The sequence below is a fragment of the Lethenteron reissneri genome, chromosome 53 (genome assembly GCF_015708825.2).
Source record: "Lethenteron reissneri isolate LAM-NWPU_2019-01 chromosome 53, ASM1570882v1, whole genome shotgun sequence".
NCBI classification, from domain to species: Eukaryota; Metazoa; Chordata; class Hyperoartia; order Petromyzontiformes; family Petromyzontidae; genus Lethenteron; species Lethenteron reissneri.
The window spans coordinates 4,779,961-4,806,463 of NC_083831.1; the positions used below are offsets into that span (position 1 = coordinate 4,779,961).

The window sequence follows — 26,503 nt, forward strand, 5'->3', positions numbered from 1 at the left end:
AAGCGCTATACGAATCTCAAAAAGATCAAGGTGGTGCAGGAACATTCACCGCTGTACATGTGCATCCGATGAGCTATGAAGCTATTTTCCACACCCGTCCAGTCGCGTCACAGCTTGACAAACACTGCGCAAGCGGCACTCAGCTCTGCCAGTCCTGGACCAGTCCGCTCAGGAGCGTCACGATGGCGCCCTCTGGCGAGAGCACTGTGCCGCTACTGCCCTACACGTGAACGCGTCTCCCACCAAGAGGTGAGGTGCACTGTGAGAGATGGCACGACAGGTACATCACAGAGTGTGATGCATTGCGGGAACCGGCACTACAGGTACATCACAGAGTGTGATGCATTATGGGAACCCGCACTACAGCTCTGTCACCGTGTGTGATGCATCGTGGGAGCCGCGACAGATTCAGCGATGAAACGCACCACGTTCGCCACGAGTCCGCCCGTGAGAATGCCCTCTGGGGACGCTGCAGAAATTCCACTGCGCGTCCCCGTACATAGAGCCAAGTGGGATTCGGGACCTGGACCGTGCTCTTCCCAGTGCAGCGACTGCTTACGCTCGGTGCGGTTCCCGTCGTTTAAAAAACTAAACTGTTTTATGTTACCAGGTAAGGCCCACTGAGCAATGTAGCTCTTTTTCAGAAGCGGCCTGGCCACAAATGACAGCACAACAAATTGGCTTATCATGCGGAAATTTATAGCAGCCAAATACCCTAAACGCATGTTGATTAAAAATGTGGAGAGAAAAACCAGAGGACTCGGAGAAAAATTCACACGACCACTGGAAGAACACGCAAACTCCGTAGATACAGGCATCGTCAGAGTTGGGATCGAACCCACGAACTCGTGTACACTAGGCGAGGTGGTTAACATCTCGCCACCGGTGCGTCCCACTTTCTCGTTCACTCCTCCCTCGTGCCCATTTCGCTCATTCATTCCTGTCCAAACCCCGCCGGCTTTTAACCTCGCGACGCGCCCCGCTCAGACCCGGTCGCCGTAGCTGAACGGGGAAACCTCACAGCGACGAAGTGAACCCCCCCCCCCGCCCCCAACACCGGGGCGCGCTCACGACCGCGCCGCCACTCACGATCTTCTCGTAGTACTCGCGCCGGCGCTCGACGCGCTTCTTGTAGTCCACCATCATGCCCCGCAGCTTGCGCTCCTGCTTGCGCGCCTCGTGCCACATGGTCGCAGCCGTGGAGGAGGCGGCACAGAGGAAAGGGGGAGCTGCCCCGCCGGAGATGGACCGCCGTGGCTCTGCTCCGCGCGAGACCTACGGGTTATTGTGAGACCTGTAGACAATCACAGAGACCCATAGACTTACACAGAGACCCATAGACTAACACAGAGACCCATAGACTAACACAGAGACCCATAGACTAACCCCCAGACCCATAGACTAACACCCAGACCCATAGACTAACACAGAGACACGTAGACTCACACAGAGACACGTAGACTCACACAGAGACCCACAGACTAACACCCAGACCCATAGACTAACACCCAGACTCATAGACTAACACCGAGACCCATAGACTAACACCGAGACCCATATACTAACACAGACACCAATAGACTAAAATAGAGACCCATAGACTAAAATAGAGACCCATAGACTAACACACAAAGATTACCCGTATAACCGTAAGACGATTGTTAGGGAAAGTGCTGTTAGCGAGCACCTATGAAGGCCGGCACTGTGACACACGAGGGGGTGCCCAGCACCTCGCCCGGCCGCCTTTGTCTCCCTCGTGACAATGTTTACACACCGCACCAGTTACTCTTTTGAAGCCCGGTCGACCTAGGGGAGGCCCAGATACTCGTCAGTGGTTGCTGGTGGCCGCGAGAGTGAATAGAACTCGGGCCGTTGGGTTCGTAGTGCAGCGTGCTAGTCACGGCACTATTCAGGGCCAACGTGAGACGCACAGATATATAGATCTATGTTTAAACTGGGACCCGATCCCCCATTCATACGCGTGGATTGCGTTCCGCTTTCCAAAGCGCAGTGCGTTAACCACTGCGCCACCGCTCCCCCCCTTCTCTGCACCAACAACCCTCATCAGTCCACACCTCAGAGTCGACACAGTCTCAACAACAGCCAAAGGTCCCCCGCATAGTCTTTAACAGACTGTTGGGGCAAGTGCTGTTGGCGAGCACCTCTACGGCACACGAGGGGGTGGTGTGGGTAGCCTTCCCCAGCGCAGGCGCTTACACGACGCGCCAGAAAAACATCGCCGGTGTCGGCTGAGTGGAACTCCGGCCTCACCGGGTTAGGAGCCAGTGCGCTAACCACTACGCCACCGCTCCCCGCCAACGACAGCCATCGCCGCTGTAAACATCACCTTTCATTATCCAACTACTAAATAATGTCGTCAGCCGCGGTCAATCTACTGCTGGATGAAAGTCTGCCCGCCTATCGCGACCCTGCGATGTCAACAATTCATCCAGACCCGGCAAACTAAACTAATTTTACAATATTTCCCCGATACGACAAATCGACAATATTCCCCAGTGCATACACAGCATTAATCACTCAAGAGCAGCTGCGGCGGTGGTACACGCGGAGCGCACTGTGCGACTTGCAATCCCCACGGGGTCGAGTTCCCATCTCCCGGCGCGGCAGTGGCGCCAGGAACCGTTCTAGAATCCACGACTCGGTCTCTGTCCAGCAGCAGAACTGTGACGATCTACGATGGGTAGCTAAGCGTGTCGTGAGGTAAGTCGCGGGTACTCTCATCTCTTCCAACGCAGTCTGGCGAGCGTGGAATAGGAGGCCAAATATCCTCTAGAGTCGAGAGCTGCTGCGAAGCGGAGGCATTTCGACAGCAATTGCAGGGGGCGCCGCATGAAAATCCACTACAGGGCCTAGGCCGCAGGCTTGAAGCCTGAGGCCTAGCGACGCTCACCTGCGCTTGGCCCGGGGAAGCGAGAGACGCGGGGGCCGCTATCCCCTCCCGGTGGCTTCTGCAGCCGCGAGGCCGCGAACTCTGTGGGGGTCGCCCCCCCTCCTCCTCTTCTTGAGTCCCGAGCCTTGGGGCTCGACTCGCGCTCCCCCCGCACTCTCCTGGCGCTCTCTCCCCACGCTCTCTCACGGAGCCTCGCGCTGTTATCCACCAATCACGAGAGAGAACCGACGACACCCCTCCGTGTTGCGAGGACCAATCACGAGCCAGCACCGATCACCGCCACTCACCACCGCTCCGGACATGGCACTTTGCCGAAGGTCTCTTCCCTCCCGGTTCATAAAACAAAACCAGCCAACACCGAACACCTATCTTCTTGGTTCTTTCGGTAAAGTCACGTAGAAGGGAAGTAATAAAATAATAACATAAAACATAATAAAATTATTCTCACGACGTTTCGGCCACAACGCAAGCCGAAACGTCGTGAGAATAATTTTATTTTGTTTTATTTTTATTATTTCCCTTCTACGTGACTTTACCGAAAGAACCAAGAAGATGAATGAATCCCTGCAGTCACGAAAGCTTTAAATCAAAATTTAACCGAACACCTACACCATTGGAACCTCACCGAACACCTATATTACTATTAAAGTTGGTGACGATTCTGGCAATGACCCTTCTCCATAGCACACATTCACAAATGGACAATTAAAGATAACCAGAGAACATGGAGAAACCCATGCTGAACAGGGGGAGAGAACATGCAAACTCCACTCGCACTGACGCCCGAGTCGGGAATGAAATCACGGTGATCTCTCAACATTGGGATCAAGTAATTAAATCGACTCCAAGGTGACATCAATATCACTGCCAAAAGCAATAATTTGATTCCGGAAGAGAAACAAAACAAGAAGCAAAGCACGCAATTATTTGTTAATAGCTCTTTATTTAGAACTTTAGTTGTTTTGTATATGTTACTTAATAAATATTTAGTCAGGCTACGAAGCGTTAAAAATAATAATGAGCCACTTCATAACCCAGAAATCGGGCATAACACAGGAAATACTTCAGAGTAGTCCGAGCCAGCTGTGCCTTATGTTGCAAACAACACACAAGAGACGCATGTAAAAATCACTCGGCCTTTGTGCGTTTTGCAAAAAACTCCCCAACGGTTCCTCTTCGTCTTAGTTCACCATCAAAATAAATTTGAGCAAACGTGTAACGACTGACGGACATAGACAATTGTAGATCGGTGTTGTGTTTATTAGAACTCTATCAGTCGCTACCTTGGCGCACAATCAGCGCGTGAACCCACGCGCCAGTCCACGATGCACACCGAAGCGAACCCAGACGACGGCATCGCCAGCTGCTGTCTCTCCGCACCCAGTCAGTCACTCCCTCCAAACACGGACCCGCAGCCTGCAGTGGAGAATAGCCTGGATACCGGCATTCTTAAAATGAACAATTTTTTTTATTATTTTACCAGGTATGACCCCCACGGAGCTACGGAGCTATTTTTTCAGAAGCGACCTGGCTACCACAAATGATCGCTCAACTAAGTCGCTTAGCACGAGAAAATGTACAACAGCCAAATATTCTAAACGCATGTTTATAAATGTGGAGAGAAAGGAACCGGCGAAAAATCCACACAACCACGAGGCGAGAAAACGCAATCTCCAAATATACAGCAGGCGTCAGGATTGGGCAATCGAACTCAGGATCTCCTGTATACCAGGCGAAGTAGTTAACATCTCGCCATCGTGGCGCCACCGTTTTCTTAGTCACAGCCCGGCTCAGGCTTGGCTTCGGCTAAAGAGCCGCTTCCCCAAGCCCCTGTGCTTAACGTAATTCCGGCTCCAAGCATGGTCCCAGCCAGGCTCGGGACTTTACAGGAACCAGAGCCGTGCCACAGCGAAGTCGCTCACTCGCGTCACGCAAACTCCGTCCAGTCATTCTCGCAGCAGCAGTAGCGGCTTTTGAACAAAGACTGTCACCGCATCGCGTGATTTCAGATGCGCTTCTGCGGCCGTCTGGAACGCTCCTTCCGAGATTAGGAAGCCACTATGCACTTTTAAATCTAAATTGAAAAACTGCTTTTTGCGTTTAATTAATCGTCCTTATCCCGCAGCTCCCATTAGCGTATGTGCCAAAGATGTTCAACTTACGTACATCCGTGCCTCTTTGGAAGCAACTGAGCAAGCTCGGCCTGAGCTGGAGTGTAAACGATGCCGAGACAGAGCCGAGCCGCGAATGCGGCCACGAGCAGCAGCAGCCGCCACTGCCAATGAGCCACTGAATGTCTAAACCGGTCCAGGGTGAATGAAAAGCAACCCTGCGAAAGAAGTCACTCCGAGTAGGTCGTGTGGCTGAAGGGGTTTGTGCAAAATACATATTTTAGTGTTCTTACGTGGAGACAGATCGATAGCGGGGTATGGTCTGCTTATGTTGTAGTTTTTTTAGACGTGTTCACGACTGCATTGCACGTAAAGAATCAAGTGTTGTTTTAATATAATTTAATTCGATAGTAAAATACGTTGTCTGTTGACATCCCGGGGAGCGAGGTTGGCCGATAAAGAATTGGCTGCGGCGTTATGGACATCTCTTACTCCGAATCGGTTGGCACTAAACTCTGACCTCACTCTTGCTTAACATCAATGGTTTCCACGCCTGGTAAAATAAATAAATGCAATGTTTTCATTGGCGGCTCGGGGTTTGCACGGACAATCCGTGCGTGGAACATATAGCAAGGGTGATCCATTTCTAGATACCCCTACTAAATATAATAGGGAGATAGTCGAGAGAAAACTGAATTCATAATCAACGTTTTTGGGTTAGATCGCGTTATTTATAAATGTGTCGTAACCCTCCACCACCCGACACGGCCAATCAGTAAAATGTGTCACGTTGACAAAGACAAATAGTTCACTGCTTTAGCCCACCGGTGTGTTGAAGCCACAACATTTACAATTTGAGTACGACGTTTCGCTGGTAATTGCATCCAGCATCATCGGGCAATTCGCCAGAATTGGAGGGTTACGACACATTTATAAATAACGCGATCTAAACCCAAAAACGTTGATTATGAATAATATTGGTCGCGAAAGCCTACGTGTTAGAAAACTGAATGTTATTTTCAAACGCTCAACGTGCACCATCTCCCCCCACCCAATAGCAATACACTTATTGAAAACGTTGTCACGCTATCACAATATCCAATCAGCCGTTGAGAACCGAGGACCATTATCAATCAGTGGGGTATCTATTAATGGATCCTCCTGTACAGTTTACTGCATTAAAAAAAACTCAATGCGTTCGTAAACGACACTGTGGCTTTGTGTAATAGGCGACGTTTCGGGAAATGCTCCCCCCCCACAATTGCACATGGCCTGAAACGCCATGGATATTGTCCTTTAATGGAGCTACAGCAAATTCCGAACGTGGTTTCGTCGTCGTCGTCGTTGTTTGTGCCCCGATGCGTAGGCACACCAGCAGCAGCAGCGAGTAACGCGTTCATGCCCTTGGTACAAAGCACCCCGGGGTTCACCGCGCTGCTGACGTCTTGTTCGAGACTCTCCACGGGAAGCTTGGGTGGCTTCAGGTGACCCAATACCGCGTCCAAGACATCACCGCCAACACCGCTGACAGCCTGGGTTCCAATCCAGGTTTCAGCCGCGCCCGAAATGAATGGAGCGTCCTCAAGAAGACAGCGGCACCAACGGTTCCGGGCGCCGTCACCGATGATCACGCGCAAGAAAAAACACGCAAATCGAATTTTTCACTCCGAATCGGTCGATTCTCATGCTCCAAGACAGTGGTTCACAACCTATGGTGCACCCGCAAAGCCATAGAGAAGTGGTCCGCGGAAATGTTGCAGAAAGGAAACACGAGATTCGTACCGCCCGTCGCGGTATAGTCAATCAAAACAATGCAAGTTCATGGTGTCCATGGCTTTCCTATGTAACATTGAACCACACCTTGAATAAGAGTAATTTTAATTTTGAAAAGAATCGTTGTCTGTCCAAGGTGGCCTGCGACGATGTTGCGTGGGTACATTTGTACGTATGTTGAACTTCTTTCGCACCGTACGAAGCCAACCGTACTAATCGTAGGTAGGGGTTGACAGTGGTTGGGAACCACCGTTACAAAATAAATTAGGTGTGACTGCAGCGGAGACGAACCCTGACATGGCAGCGCATCTGAGAGCATGGGAGCCACCCTCGTGTGAATAGAACCAACTGGAAGGACCTCGGAAGTAGTTCTGTGTCGTCATTTTCTAGATAACCTCCTTTAACACGTTCCGCTGCTTGCGGCAAGCACCAAAGTTGTCTTTTCTTCTGTAATGACGAGACAAATAGTACAAGTGAAATATAAAGATAAACGGCAGTTACCATAAAACTATAAAGCACACCCATGTTACCAAAGGCAACATTCTACACACTTCATTGAACGTCATTTGTTGCTATTAAAGTTACTTAGACGTGCCTAGAGATGTATTAGTCTGGTCACGAAGAGAGTGAGATATGACTTGTCCTAAAAATGCATTTCTTTTGGTAGCTTGGCCCCAAACTCACAAAGCACTCACTCGACCGATAAAACCTCTCTTCTACTGCACAACCCGATCCGCGCCGGGGGCCGTGCCGAGCCAGACCCACGCTGTTCATTTTGCACCGCGCCGTTCGTCTTCCCATTGCAGAAGCCGAGCCGCTGGCCTCGCGCGCAACGAACGAACCGGGACGCGCACAGACGATACGGTGACGCCGTGTCCCCCCAGGGGGTACCGACATCACACGCACGACGCTGCGAACGAACCAAGACGCACGCAGACGGTGTGGTGACGCCGTGTCCCCAAGGGGGTCCCCCCCCACCCCAACGTGTCCGTCCACGGCGTACCGACGTTACACGCAGTGAACGCGTTGTGTGCGCCGCCGCTTGGCCCTGCTTGAGCAAAATTCAGAAGTTGCGCGAGGGAAGCGTAGCACGGTTTGGTTTTGGCTCTCATCGGCAAATAGCCGGTGGGAAAAAAACCACCCATGCCGTGATGGGCCCCACGCTGGCTCAGCGTGGATGTGCCAGTTGACAAGGCGTCTAAGTCCAAACCACGGCAGTTTAAAATAAACAATAACGACGACTCGCGTTACACTGCACAAAGCCGAACTAATCACAAATCGGTTTGAACTTTTATTGTATGAAAAAAAACAAGTCAAAATAAAACTGACGACGCCTTGAGCATTAAACGTTCGCAGGACCCAACGCGCACGGTGGCGGCGAGGGGGGCGGGGGTGGTTAGGGGGGAGGGGGGTGGGTAGATCTGACAAAAAAGGAACGTGATGGCAGGTCGCGTGAAAACACAAGGTGCGGGGGGGGGGTCCAACAGGGATTTGTAAAACCGAGAGGGGGAGGCCCAAGCAGCTGCGAAGGGTGTGCGGGTAACCTGGTCGACAGATGCAGAGAGAAACACGGGGACCAGATGGGATCAGGTTCAGGTTGACTTCCAATAAAGAGAACATTCCAAACAAGAGCGGCGACACACACACACACTGGCACACAAACATACAAGCGCCCACAGGCACACAAATACACACAAACAGGCACGCGTGCACACACAGACTCCCGCACACAAATACACACACGAAAACACACACAGGCGCGCACACACGAACACACAATCTCATAGCAAGACACACAAAAACATATGAACACACCGTAATAACGACCGCCATTCGCCACTAAGTGGCGGTGACGTCATATTAAGTGTCGAAGGCTCGCTCAGACGAGGCCATGGGACAGACCCAGGTGCCATGGGTTGGCTGACTGAGATGACTATCAGATGCACCAGCTGTGTCCCCTACTGTGCCAACTTGCTGCAGACACTAATACATACGCACACTCATACCCACAAACAAGGACATGACTACAAACACACGTGCACACAAAATCATACAAGATCCCCGTATAGCTTTAACAGACTGTTAGGACAAGTGGTGTTAGCGAGCACCACACACGAATACACAAACACACACTTATGAAAACACACACTCTCATACCTACACACAAGAATACACACACTCACAGCCACATTCAAACATGAACATACACAAACATTCACACACACACGTGCCTCGTGCCTTCCCCGCGCGGCCTCTCTGGATAAACCATAGCGCTGCACCATGCACAGAAAGGTGCAACTGCAAGCAGCTACAGACAGTGAGGGGGATGACCGTTCACTCTCTCTCTCTGGGTTTATCTCTTGTGCTTCTGGCGAGCCAGGCTCGGGGTCGTCTGTGTCGCGGTCTCCGCTAGGTCCTTCGCCTTGGCGGCCTTGGCCTTCCCCGCCGCGGACTTGCGACCTCGGGCCGCACCACCTGCATCCGACGAGGGGGGGGCAACAGCAGGCGCTGCACATTGCGCAACCGGCAGTCGCGTTTCCAACACACAAAGATTTACGTCGTAGTTAGTAATTATTATAAAGTAACATATAACGCAGAGTACTTACTACTCGATTTAGTAAAGACAAGTATCCCCCATATAGCCTGAACAGGATTGGGGCAAGTGTTGTTAGCGAGCACCTACGAAGGCCGGCGCGGCACACGAGAGGGCGAGCGGCCAGCAACCACGCCTGGCCGCTGTTGACTCCCAAGTGGCAAAGTGGTGGCTATGCAAGTGGCCTGTAATCCAGCAGCAGCAGCAGCGTGGAGGCAGCGAGGGTTGCTTGATCACCGCACAAATGCTGAGAAGCTCCCTTTCCATGGGCGGAGTCACACCCTGGCTCGCCATGAGAAGGCATTACAGCAAAAATGTGCTCCACCTTTTCCATGTTGATGAGATAGTGTTTCCCTCTCAGTTTTATTTGGGTGCTCTGGTTTTCTCTCGCATGTAAACACTCGCTGATTGGCCGACAACACCTTACAATCGAGGACTGAAAAGTTTGGGCAACTGTTGGTAACGTCGGCTGATCGCGTGGCTGCGAACCTGCCCGTCTGTGGTTCCTCCTCGCAAGTCATGCGGAACGTCACAAGTTGATATTATTCTAATTATTACTATCACTCACCACAACAAATTGCACTACAACTCCCCATCACCATCACTCACCACCATTACCTCCCACACCACCAACATCAGCACTACTCTACTCCCCCACCACGATCACCACCACTCCCCCTCCTCCATTCCTCTAATACCAATACAGTACCCGCCAGTCGCCACTTCGTGACAGTGACGTCACCAGGGCGCCTGTGCCACGCCAGGTTCACTTTCAGGAGATTCATATAAAGCACTTTGAGGCAACGCAAAGTGTTGAAGGCTCGCCGACAGGTCACGGGACAGACCCAGATGGTGCCACTGACTAATATGACCAGAAGATGGACCAGCTGTGCCCACTGTGCCAACTCCTCCCTACCACTCACCACCACCACCGCCCCCACCATCACGATGACACCCCCGCACCTCTGCCCGCCGCTCACCTTTCCTCGCGCGCGTGGACGAAGCCTTCGACTTGAGCAGACGGATCTCATCCTCCTCCTCGTCCTCCTCCATGCTCTCGTCGAGCTCGGCATAGGACACGGGCGGCCGCGCTCTGCCGCGACCGTTGGCGGCTGCGGCGGCGGCCGCCTGGGAGGAGGGAGTAGTTGCGGGCGACCGTTGCCGTTTCTTACTCAACGGCTCCACCACCACCTCGCCCGCCCCGTCCTCCTGCTGCTGCTTCCTCCGGGCAGATGCGGTCCCGGCCGAACGCTGCAATGAGTCACACCCCACCACCACCACGACGGCGACGAGTCGTTAATAACTTTTAAGGTCGTGCTCATTCCACGCAAAGTGCTTGCCACAAATGAATCACAACACCCTGCCGATCTCGTCAAGGAGCATAAACCATCACGTGAACTCCAGTCATCTCGCGCTTTTAGGTGCGCTTCTGCGGGCATCTGGAACGCTCTTCCTTCTCATATGAGGTAGCCGCTGGAACGATGCACTTTTAAATCGAGATTCAAAACGAATTTCTCTCAAACTGCTTGTGTGTTTAGTTTGTTATCCTTCCCCTGCACTCCCATTAGCACGGTTGGCTATGTATTGTGCGAAAGAAGTTCAACATACTTGCGTACGTACAAGAGCCGAGCGACGATAGTGGCCAAGCAGTAGCGCAGTTTGCCGCACAGGTCGACGGTTCGGGCCCGGCAGTCAGTGTGCCCCCATTACTCCCTCCCCCCTTTCCCCCTCGAGCCCCCCTTTTTCAAGTGCATCTCTTTCCCCCTTTATCTTTCGTAATGCTTTCCCACTAAGGTCGAGCGCTTGAACACGTGAGCTCTGCAAGTCTGTCTGTCTATAGCGGTGGAGGGGGCGGGGTCACGGCAACACTCGTAATGACGATCCACGAACTCAACTTCACGTAAAGTCGTGCCGCTGTTAGGCGCTTACCGGAGAGGACCGGGCACTTCGATCCAACGGCTGGTGGCAAGACTCAACAAATTTTTGTTCAAGTTATTTTTAAAAAAAGGTTAAAATAGATTGCTCATTACATTTCTTTTGCACATAGTTCTGGGTGTTTATTGTTTGTGTATTAATCGTGCGCTTGTTCCATGCAGCTCCTGTAAACCCTCCCTCCCCATGCAACTCGCTTGCCGCCATCCCCATTGAAAAAGAAAGAGCTTCATAGCGCAATGGGTCTGACCATGAAATAAAGCCACCCACTGGGGTCTGCTGCACTTCCAGTACGACTAGAGATCACCTTAAAAATAGACACCTTAACAAATGCACGGACGAACAAATGAATGGCTCAATGAGCGAACCTGCTTGGCGGAAGTGGCCGCGGGCCTGTCGGTGCGCGCGGGACCGAAGCGGAAGGTCAGCTGGTCGTCCTCCTTGCCCCCGATGGCCCGCAGGCCCCTGGTGAGGATGGTGCGGAGTTTCTGGTAGTCGGGCCGGTCCTCGTAGCCAATGGCGTGGGCGTACGCCATGTACTCGGCAATCTCGGCTGCGGGAGTGAATAATCATCAGAATATCCATCTTTGCCGGAGGAATCCAATGGGCTGTAATATAGCTCACAGATGTCCGGTATGGGAGTGGGGTCAGAGCGGAGGCGGGGACACAGCACCGCGTGGGAGCGGTGAACCGACGCCAAAAACGCCACGGCGCACTCCCAACGCGGGGCGACGAACGCCACGGAGCGCCGACACACACACACACACACAAAACCAGTCTACCACACACACACACACCAATGAACGCACAAAGACACAGCTTGACACCCCCAGCAAACACAAGGAAACACCACAACACACCGTAACACACACAAAGACTCAAACACACACAAACGCACACCACAAACTACAACGCGTGAACACACCACAACACGTAAACACACCACAACACGGGAACAACACACACACCAACAAGTACCAACACATTCAATGGCACAACACGACGCATCAAAGCACACCGATGCAGAGGACAGCTCTGTGTAAAGCGCACACGCACGCACCTGGCTTCTCCTGCGATGGGGGGAAACACTTGTTCATGAGCTCAGGAATATTGTCCTTGAACCTACGAGTGAGGCAGACAGCGAGAGACTCACACACGGTATCCAGCAACAGCCGTGTGGGGTGTGGACATGGCCCAGCAGCAGCAAAAAAACTTGTCAGGAACCTCCCGAATAATTAGTCCCAAGACTCAGCGTGGCTGTGGCCGCAGCTGCAGCACCATAGCTATGCTGCTGCCCGTTATTTGAGTCTCTGCTTCTATGGCCTTAAATCAACAGGGAAGTCCAACCTCTGCAGGCCCCGCCCTTTCTCTTGAGACCTCGCCCCCCGACTCCGTAGGCCCCATCCCTTCCTGACGAGGTCCCCATTGCCTCCTCCTCCTCCTCCTCCATCTCCGCGCCTTTCCTTTTTAAGCCCCACCCACTTCTTTAGGCCCCGCCCCTTCACCCCGCCAGACAAAGGATTGTGGCTGCTACGGGGTAGTGGTAGGGGGCACGAGTGGTGCAACCTCACCACGACAACGGACCTAAATCCCTCTTAGACCAGCGATAGAATAATAGGCAATACAGTAGATCATCGATTATCTGGGGTCCAACATTATCCGGCGGTCCCAGGCCAATCTGACAAATCTCTATCACAACTGATGAAGTTGGATTCCGACTGAATAACCACCTCCAATTCTACACCCCCTGTCATCACCCCATGCAGAGTCTTCGAGATTGGAGTGGTAAGTACAATACAGTAAATACAGTAACTTATTACAAGAGGATATTATACTTTTGTATGTTTATTTATGCCAATTTCATATTGTAAACAAATTAAAAACCAAAAAACGTAAGACACAACACCTCAAACATCTTATTCAAGAATGTGCAAAAATAAGCTATTTTAAATAATGATATTATAATCCGGCAATCCGGTGCACAATAAGTCACGAAGACAATGACCCGAGTGTTGTTATTGTTGTTATTGGATTTGTGTGGTAGCAGGGCGTCACCTGATCTTGGCGTCGCGCACGTAGTTGGGATCCTTGAGGTTGTCCTCCCAGGGCAGTTTTCCGCACAGCCACTGCAGCAGGCAGTAGCCCAGGATCTGCACGTCAGCGCGGCGCGACGGGGCTGCACGCACGGGGACACGGCTCGCGTGGTTAGGGTGAGGGGTAGAGGCCGGGGCTAGCGTCTGGGTGGTTAGCCTGGTGAGGGATACAGGCAGGGGCAAGGCGTCTTGGCTTGCCAGGTTGGTTACAGTGAGGGGTAGAGGGAGGCTGGCATCTGGGTGGTGGCTAGTGTAGTTATGGTTAGAGGCAGGGTTAGCGCCTTGGTGGCTAGTGTCTTTGTAGAAGCTGGGGTAGAGGTCGGCTAGTGTTTGGGCGTGTCCAGTGTGGTTATGGTTAGGGTAGAGGCAGGGCTAGCGTGGTTGGGGTCTGGTTGTCTAATGTGATTATAGGTTAGGATATTGCTTACCGTGTGAAACCTTAGCATCGACAGTCGCATTTGTCAACTGCCTGTCTCATTTGTATCGTCTGCTTTTCACGTTCCGTCCCATTAACTCCATTGCCATAAACGTGACGTGTGCAGCCACCACCCTATTGTGAATCCACTGTTGGATGAGGGTCTCCCCACACCCGTGAAGGCGCGGGAGAGCAGAAGTACAGTACAGGAATGGATATTCCCCCTCACTTCCCCTCTGTCGCACTCACCACCTATCCCCGACAGCCTATAACACACCCGTGTCATGCATGGTGGTCATCAGTCCATCTACTACCCGGAGACCTGTCGAGATCGGGTGCGTTCCTGGGCGATCTGACCGTGGGGCACATACGCACCTACTCCCTTGTGCGCATCAATGCTGGTGAACTCAATCGTCCCGTCGTGGCAGCGCTTGGGGTCTTCCTTGTACTTGTTGTGAACCCACAGGGGCCGTAGCGGTACGCCAGGCCATAGTCCACCAGGCTAACCTAAGTCCAAAGGTAAACAAGTCTGTCATTTTGGTACTCAGTCGATATCCTTTAAACCCCCCATATAGCCATAACAGACTGTTGGGGCAAGTGCTGTTAGCACCTATGAAGGCCGGAAAGGCACACGAGGGGGTGGGTGGCCAGCGCCACGCTCGGCTGCCTTTGTCTCCTGAGTGGCGACGCACCAAGTAATCAATTTAGGCCGAGTCAACCTAGGGGAGGCACAGGACCGGTTCAAAAATTCGTCACTGGTGTTGGCTGTGAGCGGAAATCGAACGGGGGTAGCTAGGTTTGTAGCGCAGCGCTCTCACCGCTACACTACCGCTCCACACATGAGCCACGAAGTCGTGGTGACGTCACCGTGGCGCCCGTGCCAGGCAGGTGCACTTTGAGGAGGTGAATATAAACACGTCCAGACACAGGGGGCTCCGGCGGTAGCGCCGCGTTCGCAGATTGACGCGGAGGTTCACCACTCAAATACAGCAGGCCGCCCTAGTTAATAACTTTGGGTTGTACTTAAATCGTAAAATAGCGATTCACGGTGGACGTGAAGGATTCCATGATGTCGCTTAAAGAAGATTAGGTCAACTGTCCCAGTGGCACAGTCTACATTTTGCGATTTTGAAAGATTACACCGCAAATTACTTTATTGGGAAACACATCGCTAACATTGTCCCAGACTGTGAAAAAGTTGCAGAACCCAGAGACAGCAAAACAGAAAGACACACAGAGATACAGTGATAGAGAACCATGGTGGGACAGACATAGTGAGACCAAGAGAAACACAGAGACTATACAAAAAAAACAAAGCGTCAGAGACCAAAACAGACACACTGAGACACATAGATACAGACAGATACAGAGACAGAGCTGGAGACAGAGACACAAAGAGAGACACGCAGACACAGAGAGACAGAGACACAGTGGAAGAGAGAGACACGCAGACACACAGAGTGACAGTGGAGGAGTGACACAAGAGACAGAGAGACATGCACACAGTCGGGCACCTGGTTTTTATCCTTGAAGCCGAGCATGAGGTTGGCCGCCTTGACGTCCGCGTGCACGTACTCATTGTCGTGGATGTACTCAAGGATGTCAAGCTGTGATAAACAACATCACTCGTTTAGCCAGCACAGCATCACCGGGCCTCATGACTCACTTTCAAGAGGTGTCCTGCTCTATATGCATGCATGTTTTCACGACGCGAATTGGGAATAATGCGACGAACGCATGAGGGAGCACATTTTTTATAACGCGAATGTGAATTGGATATAACGCGATTGAGCGACCGGAACTACGTCGCACGAGTAGGAATAATTAAGCGGTCGTACGACGGCCTCGGCGTAGCGTTGCACGAGGCAGTGGGATGCTGCTGGATGCTACTAGATGCTACCCACGCGCCTCCGTCTTTGTCTGACCTGCGTACGCATCTCACGTGTTATCGCAGAAATGTGCTTTACCCCCTATATTATATATTATAACTCGATTTTTCCATAACGTTATGTTGTTCAGAAACGCTACGACTACAGCGTTATAGGACTAGAGACTGTATATAGAAGGTGACTGATATTGGCCAAACATCCGAATGCTGAGAAATTACCTTAAAAATTGCTCAATTGGGATTTCACGCAGTAGCATCACACCCCGACTACAAAAAACTTGGCAGAACCCTTCCAGAATAGGGTCTTGGGTCTCAGTGAGGCTTTCCTGAGAAAACAAGCTAAATAATAATACAATTAAGGAGGCCTTTATAGTGTCAACTAGCACAGGAGGCAAACTACTCAATGCATCGATGATAGAGATTGTATACATTTGATCGTTTGGCACGAGACGGAGGCTGCGCGCCTTTGGAAGAAACCAAAATATCTGGAGAAAACGCATCTCGTTTTGAGACACCCCACGATAGATTGACAGATGAATGGAGTCAAAAAGACAGTTGGGCAGATGGATGTATGCATTTTGAACGTCTTTCACACCGTACGTGTGCAACCGTGCTAATCGTAGGTGCGTGGCAAGGACAACAAGCTAAACACAAAAAGCAGTTGTAAAAAAATCCGTTCTCAATCTAGATTATTTAAAAGTGCAAAGCTTCAGTGGCTTCCTAATATCAGAAGGAAGGGCGTTCTAGACGGCCGCAGAAGCGCATCTGAAAGCGCCACGCGATGAGGTGACCACCGCCTTTGGATGGATAAACAGATGGACAGACGGACAGTCAAAAATACATTCGGCTAGACAACGAGACAGAGCTTATGCACTTTAACACTTTCATACTTTGCTGGAAAGCGTTAACAAATGGCAGTGGCAGCAGCAGTGAGGCATGTGAAGGTGCGTACCAGCTTCAGCCCGAGCTGCAGGACCGCTTTCCGAGGAATTTTCTTGCCGTTCTCTTCCAGTACCTTCTGAAGATCGCTCCCGAAACGGTCAATCACCATGAAGCGCATTCTGTCAAAGTGCATATAAAAGAGACATTGGCAACATCAGGTCAAGTATCAAGTGTGCTTCGCTTAACCGTGACCCCTCCTAAGTAACCCTCTATTAAGGCCACCCATTATTCAACCGCGCGGCGCTGCGATGGCGAGATGTTACCGACCTCTCCAGGTATACCGGCGGTTGTGGGTTCGATCCCGACCCTGACGCTTGCTGTATATTTGGAGTTTGCGTGTTCATCTCCCCATCGTCGTGTGGATTTTTCTCAGGGTCCTTCGGTTTTTCCCTCCATATTTAAAATCAACATGCTTTTAGAGTATTTGGTTGCTGTAAATTTGCACTTAAGACAATTCGGTGAGCTACCATTTGTGGCCAGGTCGCTTTCTGTAAAAGACCCATATAGCTCAGTGGGCCTTGCCTGGTTAAATAATAAGTATAACCCGTAAAAACAAAGTTTTTCACTATAAATCCTTTATATGCGTGGCAGCGAACTTAATATAAAGGATTTAAAAATATATTCGCCTGTGGAGGACGCGGGGATCGATCCGCGACCTTTGGCATGGGAAGCGAGGGCACTACCAACTGCGCTACTCCGCCACGGCCTGTGGAGGGGTTACGCTCTGCGCTCTTACACTGTGACGTTCAGCCAAAGCCAAGAATGAGTTCTATTTGAATATATGTAAAATAAATTTTTTTTGCCTAAAAAGTGTAAAATTTTGGGAATTTTTTTTCACGAACATTAATTGTCTGGCACAACGAGTCTGTGTGGAAAATGTCAGCTCGATTGGATCACGGGAAGTGGGTTAAAAAACGACCGAAAGATTTGCACGGTCCTAAGCAAGCAAGCACGCAAGCACGCAAGCACGCAAGCATGCAAGCATGCGAACTAAATATAAATGATTTAAAAATGGTTTTAATTTAGTAACCCTTGCACGATCTACTGTCTTTACTATGTTAAGCGCCTTCAGTGAAGTCGCTTTGTGTAAATATAAAATAAGATAAGAACCGTGTCGAGGGGAACTCATGAGACCAGGATGAGTCTAATTTGCAAGAGTGACCACCTGGGTCAGTAAAAATTACAAAAGTAAAAACAAAAAGTATAGCAATGAAGAAAATAGAAATCAGAGCAAAAATAACTGTCGTCACCCTCCTGAAAATCAGTCTCGAAACTCAGTGAAGTTGTCCTGGCTAAACCACCAAAAACAATAGAAATAATAATAATCTTATCCGAAGCGTCAGACATCACAACTCACGCGCTGCCCTTCTTCTCCAGCATCCCCATGCCCCAGTAGCGTGGAACTCAAGAAATTTCAAACGTTTCTCCTTCACCCACTTTTCAACTGCAGAATGGAGGGGGGCAGGGTGCAACAGAAACGGAAAGATAAAGGTAGGGGAGTGAGCGAGGAGCACACAAATGATAGCGGCAATGGTTTATAGAACGGTCTAGCGGCACCTTCTAGGGCGGGCGACACGGTCCGGCCGGTTCGCGCATTCGCCACTTGTTGTTGCAGAGGCTCACGGCTCGAACCCTGCAGGCCGCCCCGGTTTATTGGCGCGGAAATGCGCCCGTGTCTGGAATCGAACCCAGGCGCTTGCTTCCCACCGTCAGGCATAAGTGAGCTACGCGGCTGTCCAACGGTATTAGCGTTGCTGGTAGTGGTAGACTGAAGCTGCATGATGATACGGTGGTAGAGTGGTAGTGCTGGTGATGTAGTCACGTTGTGGTGGTGGTGATGACGTTATGGAGGACCGTGAGGATGCTACTGGATAATTGGAGGCAGTCGCCCTCCAACAACAGTGGAGGGCTCACAACAACGGAGTGCCAGGCAGCTAAAATCCAGGAAGTTGGTAAAGTAGGGGGCACAGGTAGTGCACCTGCCGATCATCTGTAAGTCAACCCATGGCACCTGGGTCGGTCCCGTGACTTCCTGCCGGCTAGCCTTCAACAATTCACGTGGCCTCGGAGTGCACCTGGCGTGATTCACACAAGTGCCGTAGTGGCGTCACTACAACTCAGTGGCGAATGGCATCTGTTGTTGTTGACGATAGCGGTGTGAGCGATGGAAGTTGATGTTGCATCGATTTGAGTGGCTGCACGGCCTAGCGAGTGCTTCTGCGAACACGAGGCACCGGCGGTGGCTTGTGACAGCTCGGCAATACTCACTGAGCTCGGGTTTCGCTGCTCTTTGGTAAAACTTGAGCTCCGTGAAGAGGGGCCCGTTCTCATGAGGCTCCTGTGTGGACGATGGCAAAAGTGATATTTTATTAATCATGATGTTATGCCGGGGCCTTCCAAACAACGCTGAAGATCCCCCGTATAGTCTGAACAGACTGTTGGGGCAAGTGCCGTTAGCGAGCACCGATAAAGGCCGACACGCCACACAATGGGGTGGGTGCTCATAAATCTGAAAATCGATCTTGTATACAAATGTTTCAGATCGATTTGATATTTATTTCTTTAGAACTGCTTGTTGTATTTAGTTTATTGTCCTTCCCCCCCCCCCCACCTCCGATTACCACGGTTCGCTACGTACGGTGCGAAAGAAGTTCAACATACATACATATGATGACGTCACATTCTGTTACTCATGACGATGTCACTTCCACGTTTTCCCCACCAAAAAGGGCATCGCGTGGCATTGGGTACCATGAAGAGGTGTTAAGTTGACGTCACATATCATGTAAATTACGCAACATAAACATCTAACATTTTTCTTAACGTCATCCCGAGCACATATACATACGTGTAAGCATGTATATACACGCGTAACCCTGATGTGTGTGGTATGAATGAGTGTTTGTTTAGTTTATAATCAGTTGCCGAGCACAGGTCCACGGGCCCAGTACTATAAGTTATAATCGCTAAGCGGTGTAATTGAGCAAGGTGCTTATCATCACTACCGTCATAACAAGAGGAAAAGATGCAAAGAGGGGAATACAATTCCAAGTGGAGCAGACGGTTTACCCCATCGCGAGCTTTCAGATCCACTTTCTGCGGCCGTCTGGAACGCTCTTCCTTCCGATATTAGGAAGCTACTGGAGCTGTTCACTTAAATGATCGAGGTTGAAAACACATTTCTCCAGAACTGCTTTTTGTGTTTAGTTTGTGGTCCTTCCACACCTCCAATAAGCACGGTTGGCTACGTACGGTGTGAAAGAAGTTCTACATAGGTACAGTGCGATGGAATAAGCAGAGAAGGGGGGACATGCCGTGGCCTGCAACGGCGGTGGCCGAGCACAGGGTGGATGCGGACGCACGAATAAGTATACACGGTTTATTCTCACCACTTTAATCACATAGTCGGCATCCTCTCCGACCGGCTGGGAGGTGTTCTGGGCGGCTAAAACAAAATCAACAAATGACAACAACGCAAGATCGACACGTCCGTCATCAAACACGCCGAGCGCAGTTAGCCGGACAGCTCACACTGGCACCAAGTAGCGATGGAACGATTCACCCCCCCACCTAGCCCGTCTGTCCCCCCCACTAGCCCCCTAGTGACCCCCCCACTCACCTTTCCGGTTGTTCCCCCCCACATACCCCTTCGGTTACCCCACCCGCACTAGCCCCTCCGGTTACCCCACTCCCACTCGCCCCTCCAGTTGCCCCCCCCCAACTACTCGTCCCTCCGGTTGTACCCCCCAACTCGCCCCTCCGGTTGTCCCCCTCACCCCCCTATTTGCCCCACCATACCGAGGTAGAGACGGCCGAATCCACCCTCGCCCACGGCTCGGCCCAGCTTCCACTCCTTCTTGACGACGTCGGAGAGCACTTCGCCGGGCGCCAGCAGCTCGGGCAGCTTGTGCAGGCCACCGGCCTTCCTCTTGGGCGCCATCTGCAGGGAGAGCGGAGACCGCCAGCTCATGAGTAACGATGACGGAGAGGCTGGGGTGGGAAACGACGACGTTTTCCCTGTGCCTCAATACAACAGCCCTCGCCGAAGCCTCCCACACCAGCCAAGCACTACCCCTAACCTTATTTACACGAGCTAATCAGTCGAGCACCACCCACAACTTTATCCACACGAGCTAATCAATCTAGCACCACCCACAACTTTATCCACACGAGCTAATCAGTCTAACACTACCCACAACTTTATCCACACGAGCTAATTAGTCTAACACTACACATAACCTTAGCTACACCAGCTAGCCAAATCCTCGCCTTTCCCCTAACTCGACCTACACCGGCTAATCAGACCCAGGCCATAACCTTAACCCTCATTACACGAGCCAATACCAGAGCATTACAGGTGACCCCCGACTAACGACGGCTCGACTTGCACCCCCCCCCCCCCCCACTTTTATGAGCTTTCTTATAGTAAGACCCCCACAAAACTCGTATAAATGACCGCCTAACGACTGCTACCGACGATTGGCGCCGCTTTGCTTTTCAGCTCTACGGCTATGTACAGTGGAGCCTCTCGGTCTGCAGCTGCACCTCCAGCGAACGCAGCGTCTCTTTTGCAACGCTCATCACTTTTTACAACATTTTATTCAAATAAAAAAATGTTCGCCTTTTCCTGTCTTAGAGGAGGAAATATGAGTCACATACAGAACAGTACTAAGGATTTTCAAATGTGTCTGTTTTTATTTAATACATGTTTATAAAAGTAATGTTAAGTTACAAAAATTTTGTTAGGGTTATTTCATTTATTTTCGTGGTCAATTTTGCTATTTTTGTTAGGTAATGGGTTTCCAGGAACGGAACCAAAATGGAAACATTGTGCCTATGGGAAATAAGGATTCGACTGACGACGGCTCCATTTGCGACCGTCATCCAGGAACCAATTAGGTCGTAGGTGTGGGGGATGCCTGTATAGCAACATCAAACTCTTTTAGCCTCACTAGCTAAACCCGAGCAGTACCCCAAGTGACACTATCCAAGCACACCTTTCCACGACCCCTTGCCACACCATCCAACCAGACCCCAGCACTATCCCTAGCCACATGCGCTAACCGACCCTAGCACTATCCCAAGCAACACTATTTGACCAGACCCTGACTGAACCCCAAGCCACACTAGCCCTCGCAACATCACCCAACCAGACCGAGGCAACAACCTCTATTCTAACCCCAGCTGCTCTTATCACCGACTGTTGGAACGCAGCTCAACTCCACATCTGCCTACCCTACGATCACCAGCCTACAACTGGTGCGCTTGCCGTCACTCTCCCACGCACACCACTCACTTCCTGCCCACCACTTACTTCCTTCTGGGCATAACCTGAAAATAATGGGACACTTCTGCGGAATACACGAGTTAAGTGCTCGGCAGCGCGAGCTGCGATGCAAAAACACAAACCGATAACTTAAAACCAAAGCAAATGCCACCAATGTCGTCGGCTCTCTTAAGCTAAGCCAGACCCAGTCCTGCTGCTGCGGTGCTGCTCCGTTGTCAATTGAGGGCGGTGTGTATCAAAAATCGTCTGTTGTAGTGTAGCATGTAGTTACTACGAGCATCCTTACTTCACCCAGCTTGGTGAAGTATGTTCAAATTATGAAGACAATCCACACGGCATGAGGCCCTTATCCAGCTGTGGATTGACACAAGGGATGCTACAGGTGCACACTCAAAACAAGTGGATGCAATGTCGATGCAATAGCTCTAACTTGACAATCAACAACTTTTATTTTCGAAATGGTAAAAAAAGCATTTGAGCCATTAAAAACTGGAGATGTGTGGGAGGCAGGGTGACGCAGTGGTAACGATTGTGCTTCACAGCGCGGGCCTGGGTTCGACTCCCGACTTGGGCACCTTTCTGGTAAGTTTCCAAGTTCATATCAAAGGTTTTTTGGGGTTAGATCACGTTACAATCAGCTTCATCAGACGATGAACTGTTTGTTTTGCTGAAACGTTGTACTCGAATTGTAAATGTTGTGAATTCACTCTCTACACACCGTTGTGCTGAAGTAGTAATTAATAAGCACATTGTTTGCGTCACAAACCTTACTAATTGGCTGTGTCGGGTGGTGGTGGATTTAATAATATTACACAATCTAACCCAAAATATCATCCATAAGAAAAACCTTTATTATGGCATTGGTGGCGAAAGTCTACGTGTTGAGTTTGTAAGTTCTCCCCGTTCCACTCGTTGACCCAGTAACCTCATTGAGTCTCACGACTCTTGTTCAGGAGGGTCCTGTGCAGTAGAGGGTGGCGATAGCCACGTCACCACTCTCTACCGTTCCCCTTCTGCGTCTCGATTGTAATTCCACGTTTCTTATGCAGAATTTTCAGGGTTTCTGTTTAATGTTTTCATCAATTTCCAACTTTCTAATCACACTCACAGCGGGGCAGTACACACCGGTTAATCACTTGTCATTCCGGTTAATTGCAATAAAATTTATGGAACCAAACAAAAACAGAGGTGGCCGCCAAGCAAGCGCTCGTACGTTGAAGGCTTTCAGATGGTGATGTAAATTTCACATCGCCACAAGGATCGGTACAATACCTGCATAGCAAAACACCTTTACAAACGCATTGTTAATGTGTATAGAAAATATGAACTCGTTTCTAAATCCATGGCATTCTCTTGACCCAACCCGAAGCTAAACTTGGGTTAGGGCTCCCGGGTTTAGCCCCTAAATCTGAAACTGATCTAGGGGTGAGACGGTTAAATCAATTGATCGACTGACAACTGTTATCAACTTGTTTTGTAAACTATTACACGGGCACCATTAAAGCGGACCCCCCCACAGCCGTGCACAGCACGACGCGCCTGATGATGCCGATAGTTCCGCCAAGCTTCGCCCGTGACATCCCGTCCAGCGGCACACATTGGAAATCGAGGCGATACTTTTCATTTTCTGCCCCCCCCCAAATAAACTTGTGAAAAAGAGCTTCATAGTTCATCGGATTTCTCCAGAATTAATCAATATTCTAATAAAAGATTCAAATGTTCTTGCTATCAGACGAGTCGGGTAATGGATGCGACAGCCAGTTGAGAGCAATCGGTGGCTTAAATGGGACACGCCGGCTGCACTCTGAATGTCCCCTACGCCTGCCCAGACACTGGACCTGGGAAACATTGCTGAAGACTGTCATCATAATCCAATAACAAATTACGCGTCAGTGTGACATTGCATCTAGATTTGAAGCTTTCGTGACTGCAAGGATTCATAATCTTAGGTTTTTTCCGGTAAAGTCACGTAGGTAAAACATCAAAATTAATAAAAAAAAGATCACGACGTTTCGGAGGCAACAGGACGGAGACTTGTGTTGCCTCTGAAACGTCGTGATCTTTATTTATTTTTTATTAATTTTGATGTTTTACCTACGTGACTTTACCGAAACAACCTAAGATTATGTGACATTGCACTCAAACGTCACATTTAAACTCACGTTCGTCAATAACAGTTGTGGACTTTTAAAGAAAAAGTCTATTATCGACGTTTCGGGCAATGGCCCTCCCTCACACCATTATATTTGTCGATGCGTCAAGTTCCATTTAACTATGCTTGCGCACCACTGGAAACGCAGCGGTGCACTAAATCGTCTGACATGAGAGTGAGGCAGATTTAAGCAACCGCGTTCGCTGTGGCGGAGTTCGTGAAGCCACTGCTGGATGAGGACCTCTGGTGGGGGGGGTTGCCTGCACCTGCCTCACCAGTCACCACGCCGGTCAGTGCGAGAAGGGGGGGGGCATAGCACGACGTGAGAGTACAGCACAACAATGCCGACTCACCGACATTAGCTTGCTTTAGTTTCCGAAGAACACGATTTGGCTACGTACGGTGCGAAGGAAGTTCAACATACATACATCAGCCGTCCAACATGTGGCGAATTCCACATTTCTATGCCGGGAGCCCGTACTTACATGTCTCCAGCGATGTGGCCACTTTAGTCATAAACTCATGTTTGCAAACCACTGGCGGATATTCCACATTCGCATGGCAATGCCTAGACGACTTCCAACAGGTACTCGATTTACCTGCCCAGAAAATTATGATTGGTCGTGTGTACCCCTACCCCCTCATCCCCTCATCCCCTCAAAACGAACGATAACCATCGAGTTAATGGGTTTTTTTTTAGTGAGGAAACCAAAACGGAGGTACCGAGAGCGGAGGCTGCGGGGAAGGCCGCACGATTTTCCCGCGTAAATCAACTACGACGGCGGCGGCGGCGTCGTCGCGAACCGGAGCGCGACAGGACGCGACGCACGCGACGCACAGACGGCCGCGAGGAAACCGTGAGGGGGGAGGAACGTCTCCCCCTCGTTGTGAGGGCGAAAGAGGCACCGTGAGAAGGCTGCGAGCAGGCGGGCTGGCGGGCGGGCCGAAGAGTAGTCGGCGGGTAAAGATGGCAGGAGCCGCCGTGAAGGGGAAGTGGAAGGGGGGGGGGGGAGGATCCCAGCTTCACATTTCCCAGCGCGGATAAGCACGCCGCGACGTAACGGCGCCTCCCATTGGTCCGTTGCGCGAGCGCGTGAAGCGCGGAAGCCAATCGGAAGTGGTGAGACGGCACGAGTCCCCTATGCGGTGTACGGTTTATAACGTGCGATTTATGCTCGGAGGGGGGGGGAGGTTTGGTTTTAAAAAATATATATATAAGATTATTATGTAATGTTTTGTGTTTCCTTATGGTTTGTTGTTGTTTACAAACAGCGGTAATTGCACACACAATGTGCACGAATAGGGGGGGAGGAGGGGGGCAGCTGTGAAAGAGCTTTACAGCTCATCGTATTCCCCCGGCGTGAATGTCCTGCCTCTCTCATGTGATTCTCACTGCGCTGCTCCTGCTGCTGCTGCTACTGCTGCTGCTAACTACTGCTGCTGCTGCTACTGCTGCTACTACTGCTGCTGCTGCTACTGCTACTGCTGCTGCTGCTACTGCTCTGCTACTACTGCTGCTGCTGCTACTGCTGCTACTACTGCTGCTGCTGCTACTGCTGCTACTACTGCTGCTGCTACTGCTGCTCCTGCTGCTGCTGCTACTACTGCTGCTGCTGCTACTACTGCTGCTGCTGTTGCTACTACTGCTGCTGCTGCTGCTACTGCTGCTACTACTGCTGCTGCTACTGCTGCTACTACTGCTGCTACTGCTGCTGCTACTACTGCTGCTGCTACTGCTGCTGCTGCTACTGCTGCTACTACTGCTGCTGCTGCTACTACTGCTGCTACTGCTGCTACTACTGCTGCTGCTGCTACTACTGCTGCTACTGCTGCTACTGCTGCTACTACTGCTGCTGCTACTGCTGCTGCGCTACTACTGCTGCTACTGCTGCTACTACTGCTGCTACTACTGCTGCTGCTGCTGCTACTACTGCTGCTACTACTGCTGCTGCTGCTACTACTGCTGCTACTGCTGCTACTACTGCTGCTGCTGCTGCTACTGCTGCTGCTACTACTGCTGCTGCTACTGCTGCTGCTACTGCTGCTACTACTGCTGCTACTGCTGCTACTACTGCTGCTGCTACTACTGCTGCTGCTACGCTGCTCTGCTACTGCTGCTGCTACTACTGCTGCTACTGCTGCTGCTACTACTGCTGCTACTGCTGCTGCTACTGCTGCTGCTACTACTGCTGCTGCTGCTGCTACTGCTGCTACTACTGCTGCTACTGCTGCTACTACTACTGCTGCTACTGCTGCTGCTACTACTGCTGCTGCTACTGCTGCTACTACTGCTGCACTGCTGCTACTACTGCTGCTGCTGCTACTACTGCTGCTACTGCTGCTACTACTGCTGCTGCTACTACTGCTGCTGCTGCTGCTACTGCTGCTACTACTACTGCTGCTACT

At 50.9% G+C, this 26,503-nt stretch overlaps 1 protein-coding gene and 1 pseudogene across 5 annotated transcripts in view; both read right to left on the reverse strand.

Annotated features, from left to right (window-relative positions):
- LOC133356267 (CLK4-associating serine/arginine rich protein-like) overlaps nucleotides 1–3,112 on the reverse strand; it is a 40,286-nt gene extending 37,174 nt beyond the window's left edge. For 4 of the 5 annotated variants that reach the window (XR_009756831.1, XR_009756833.1, XR_009756832.1 and 1 more), the window contains exons 1-2: nucleotides 2,912–3,112; nucleotides 1,090–1,294 (exon numbers count right to left, since the gene is read on the reverse strand). Coding sequence is in view for 2 of the 5 variants with exons in the window: in XM_061573687.1 (XP_061429671.1) it covers nucleotides 1,090–1,188 (99 nt within the window). In the remaining 3 variants the exon portion in view is untranslated. The remainder of the gene's footprint in view (nucleotides 1–1,089; nucleotides 1,295–2,911) is intronic. The other variant, XM_061573688.1, reaches the window with a different exon arrangement.
- A 4,961-nt stretch (nucleotides 3,113–8,073) lies between these two features.
- On the reverse strand, nucleotides 8,074–25,112 carry LOC133356296 (serine/threonine-protein kinase VRK1-like; annotated as a pseudogene).
- Between the last annotated feature and the right edge of the window lie 1,391 nt (nucleotides 25,113–26,503).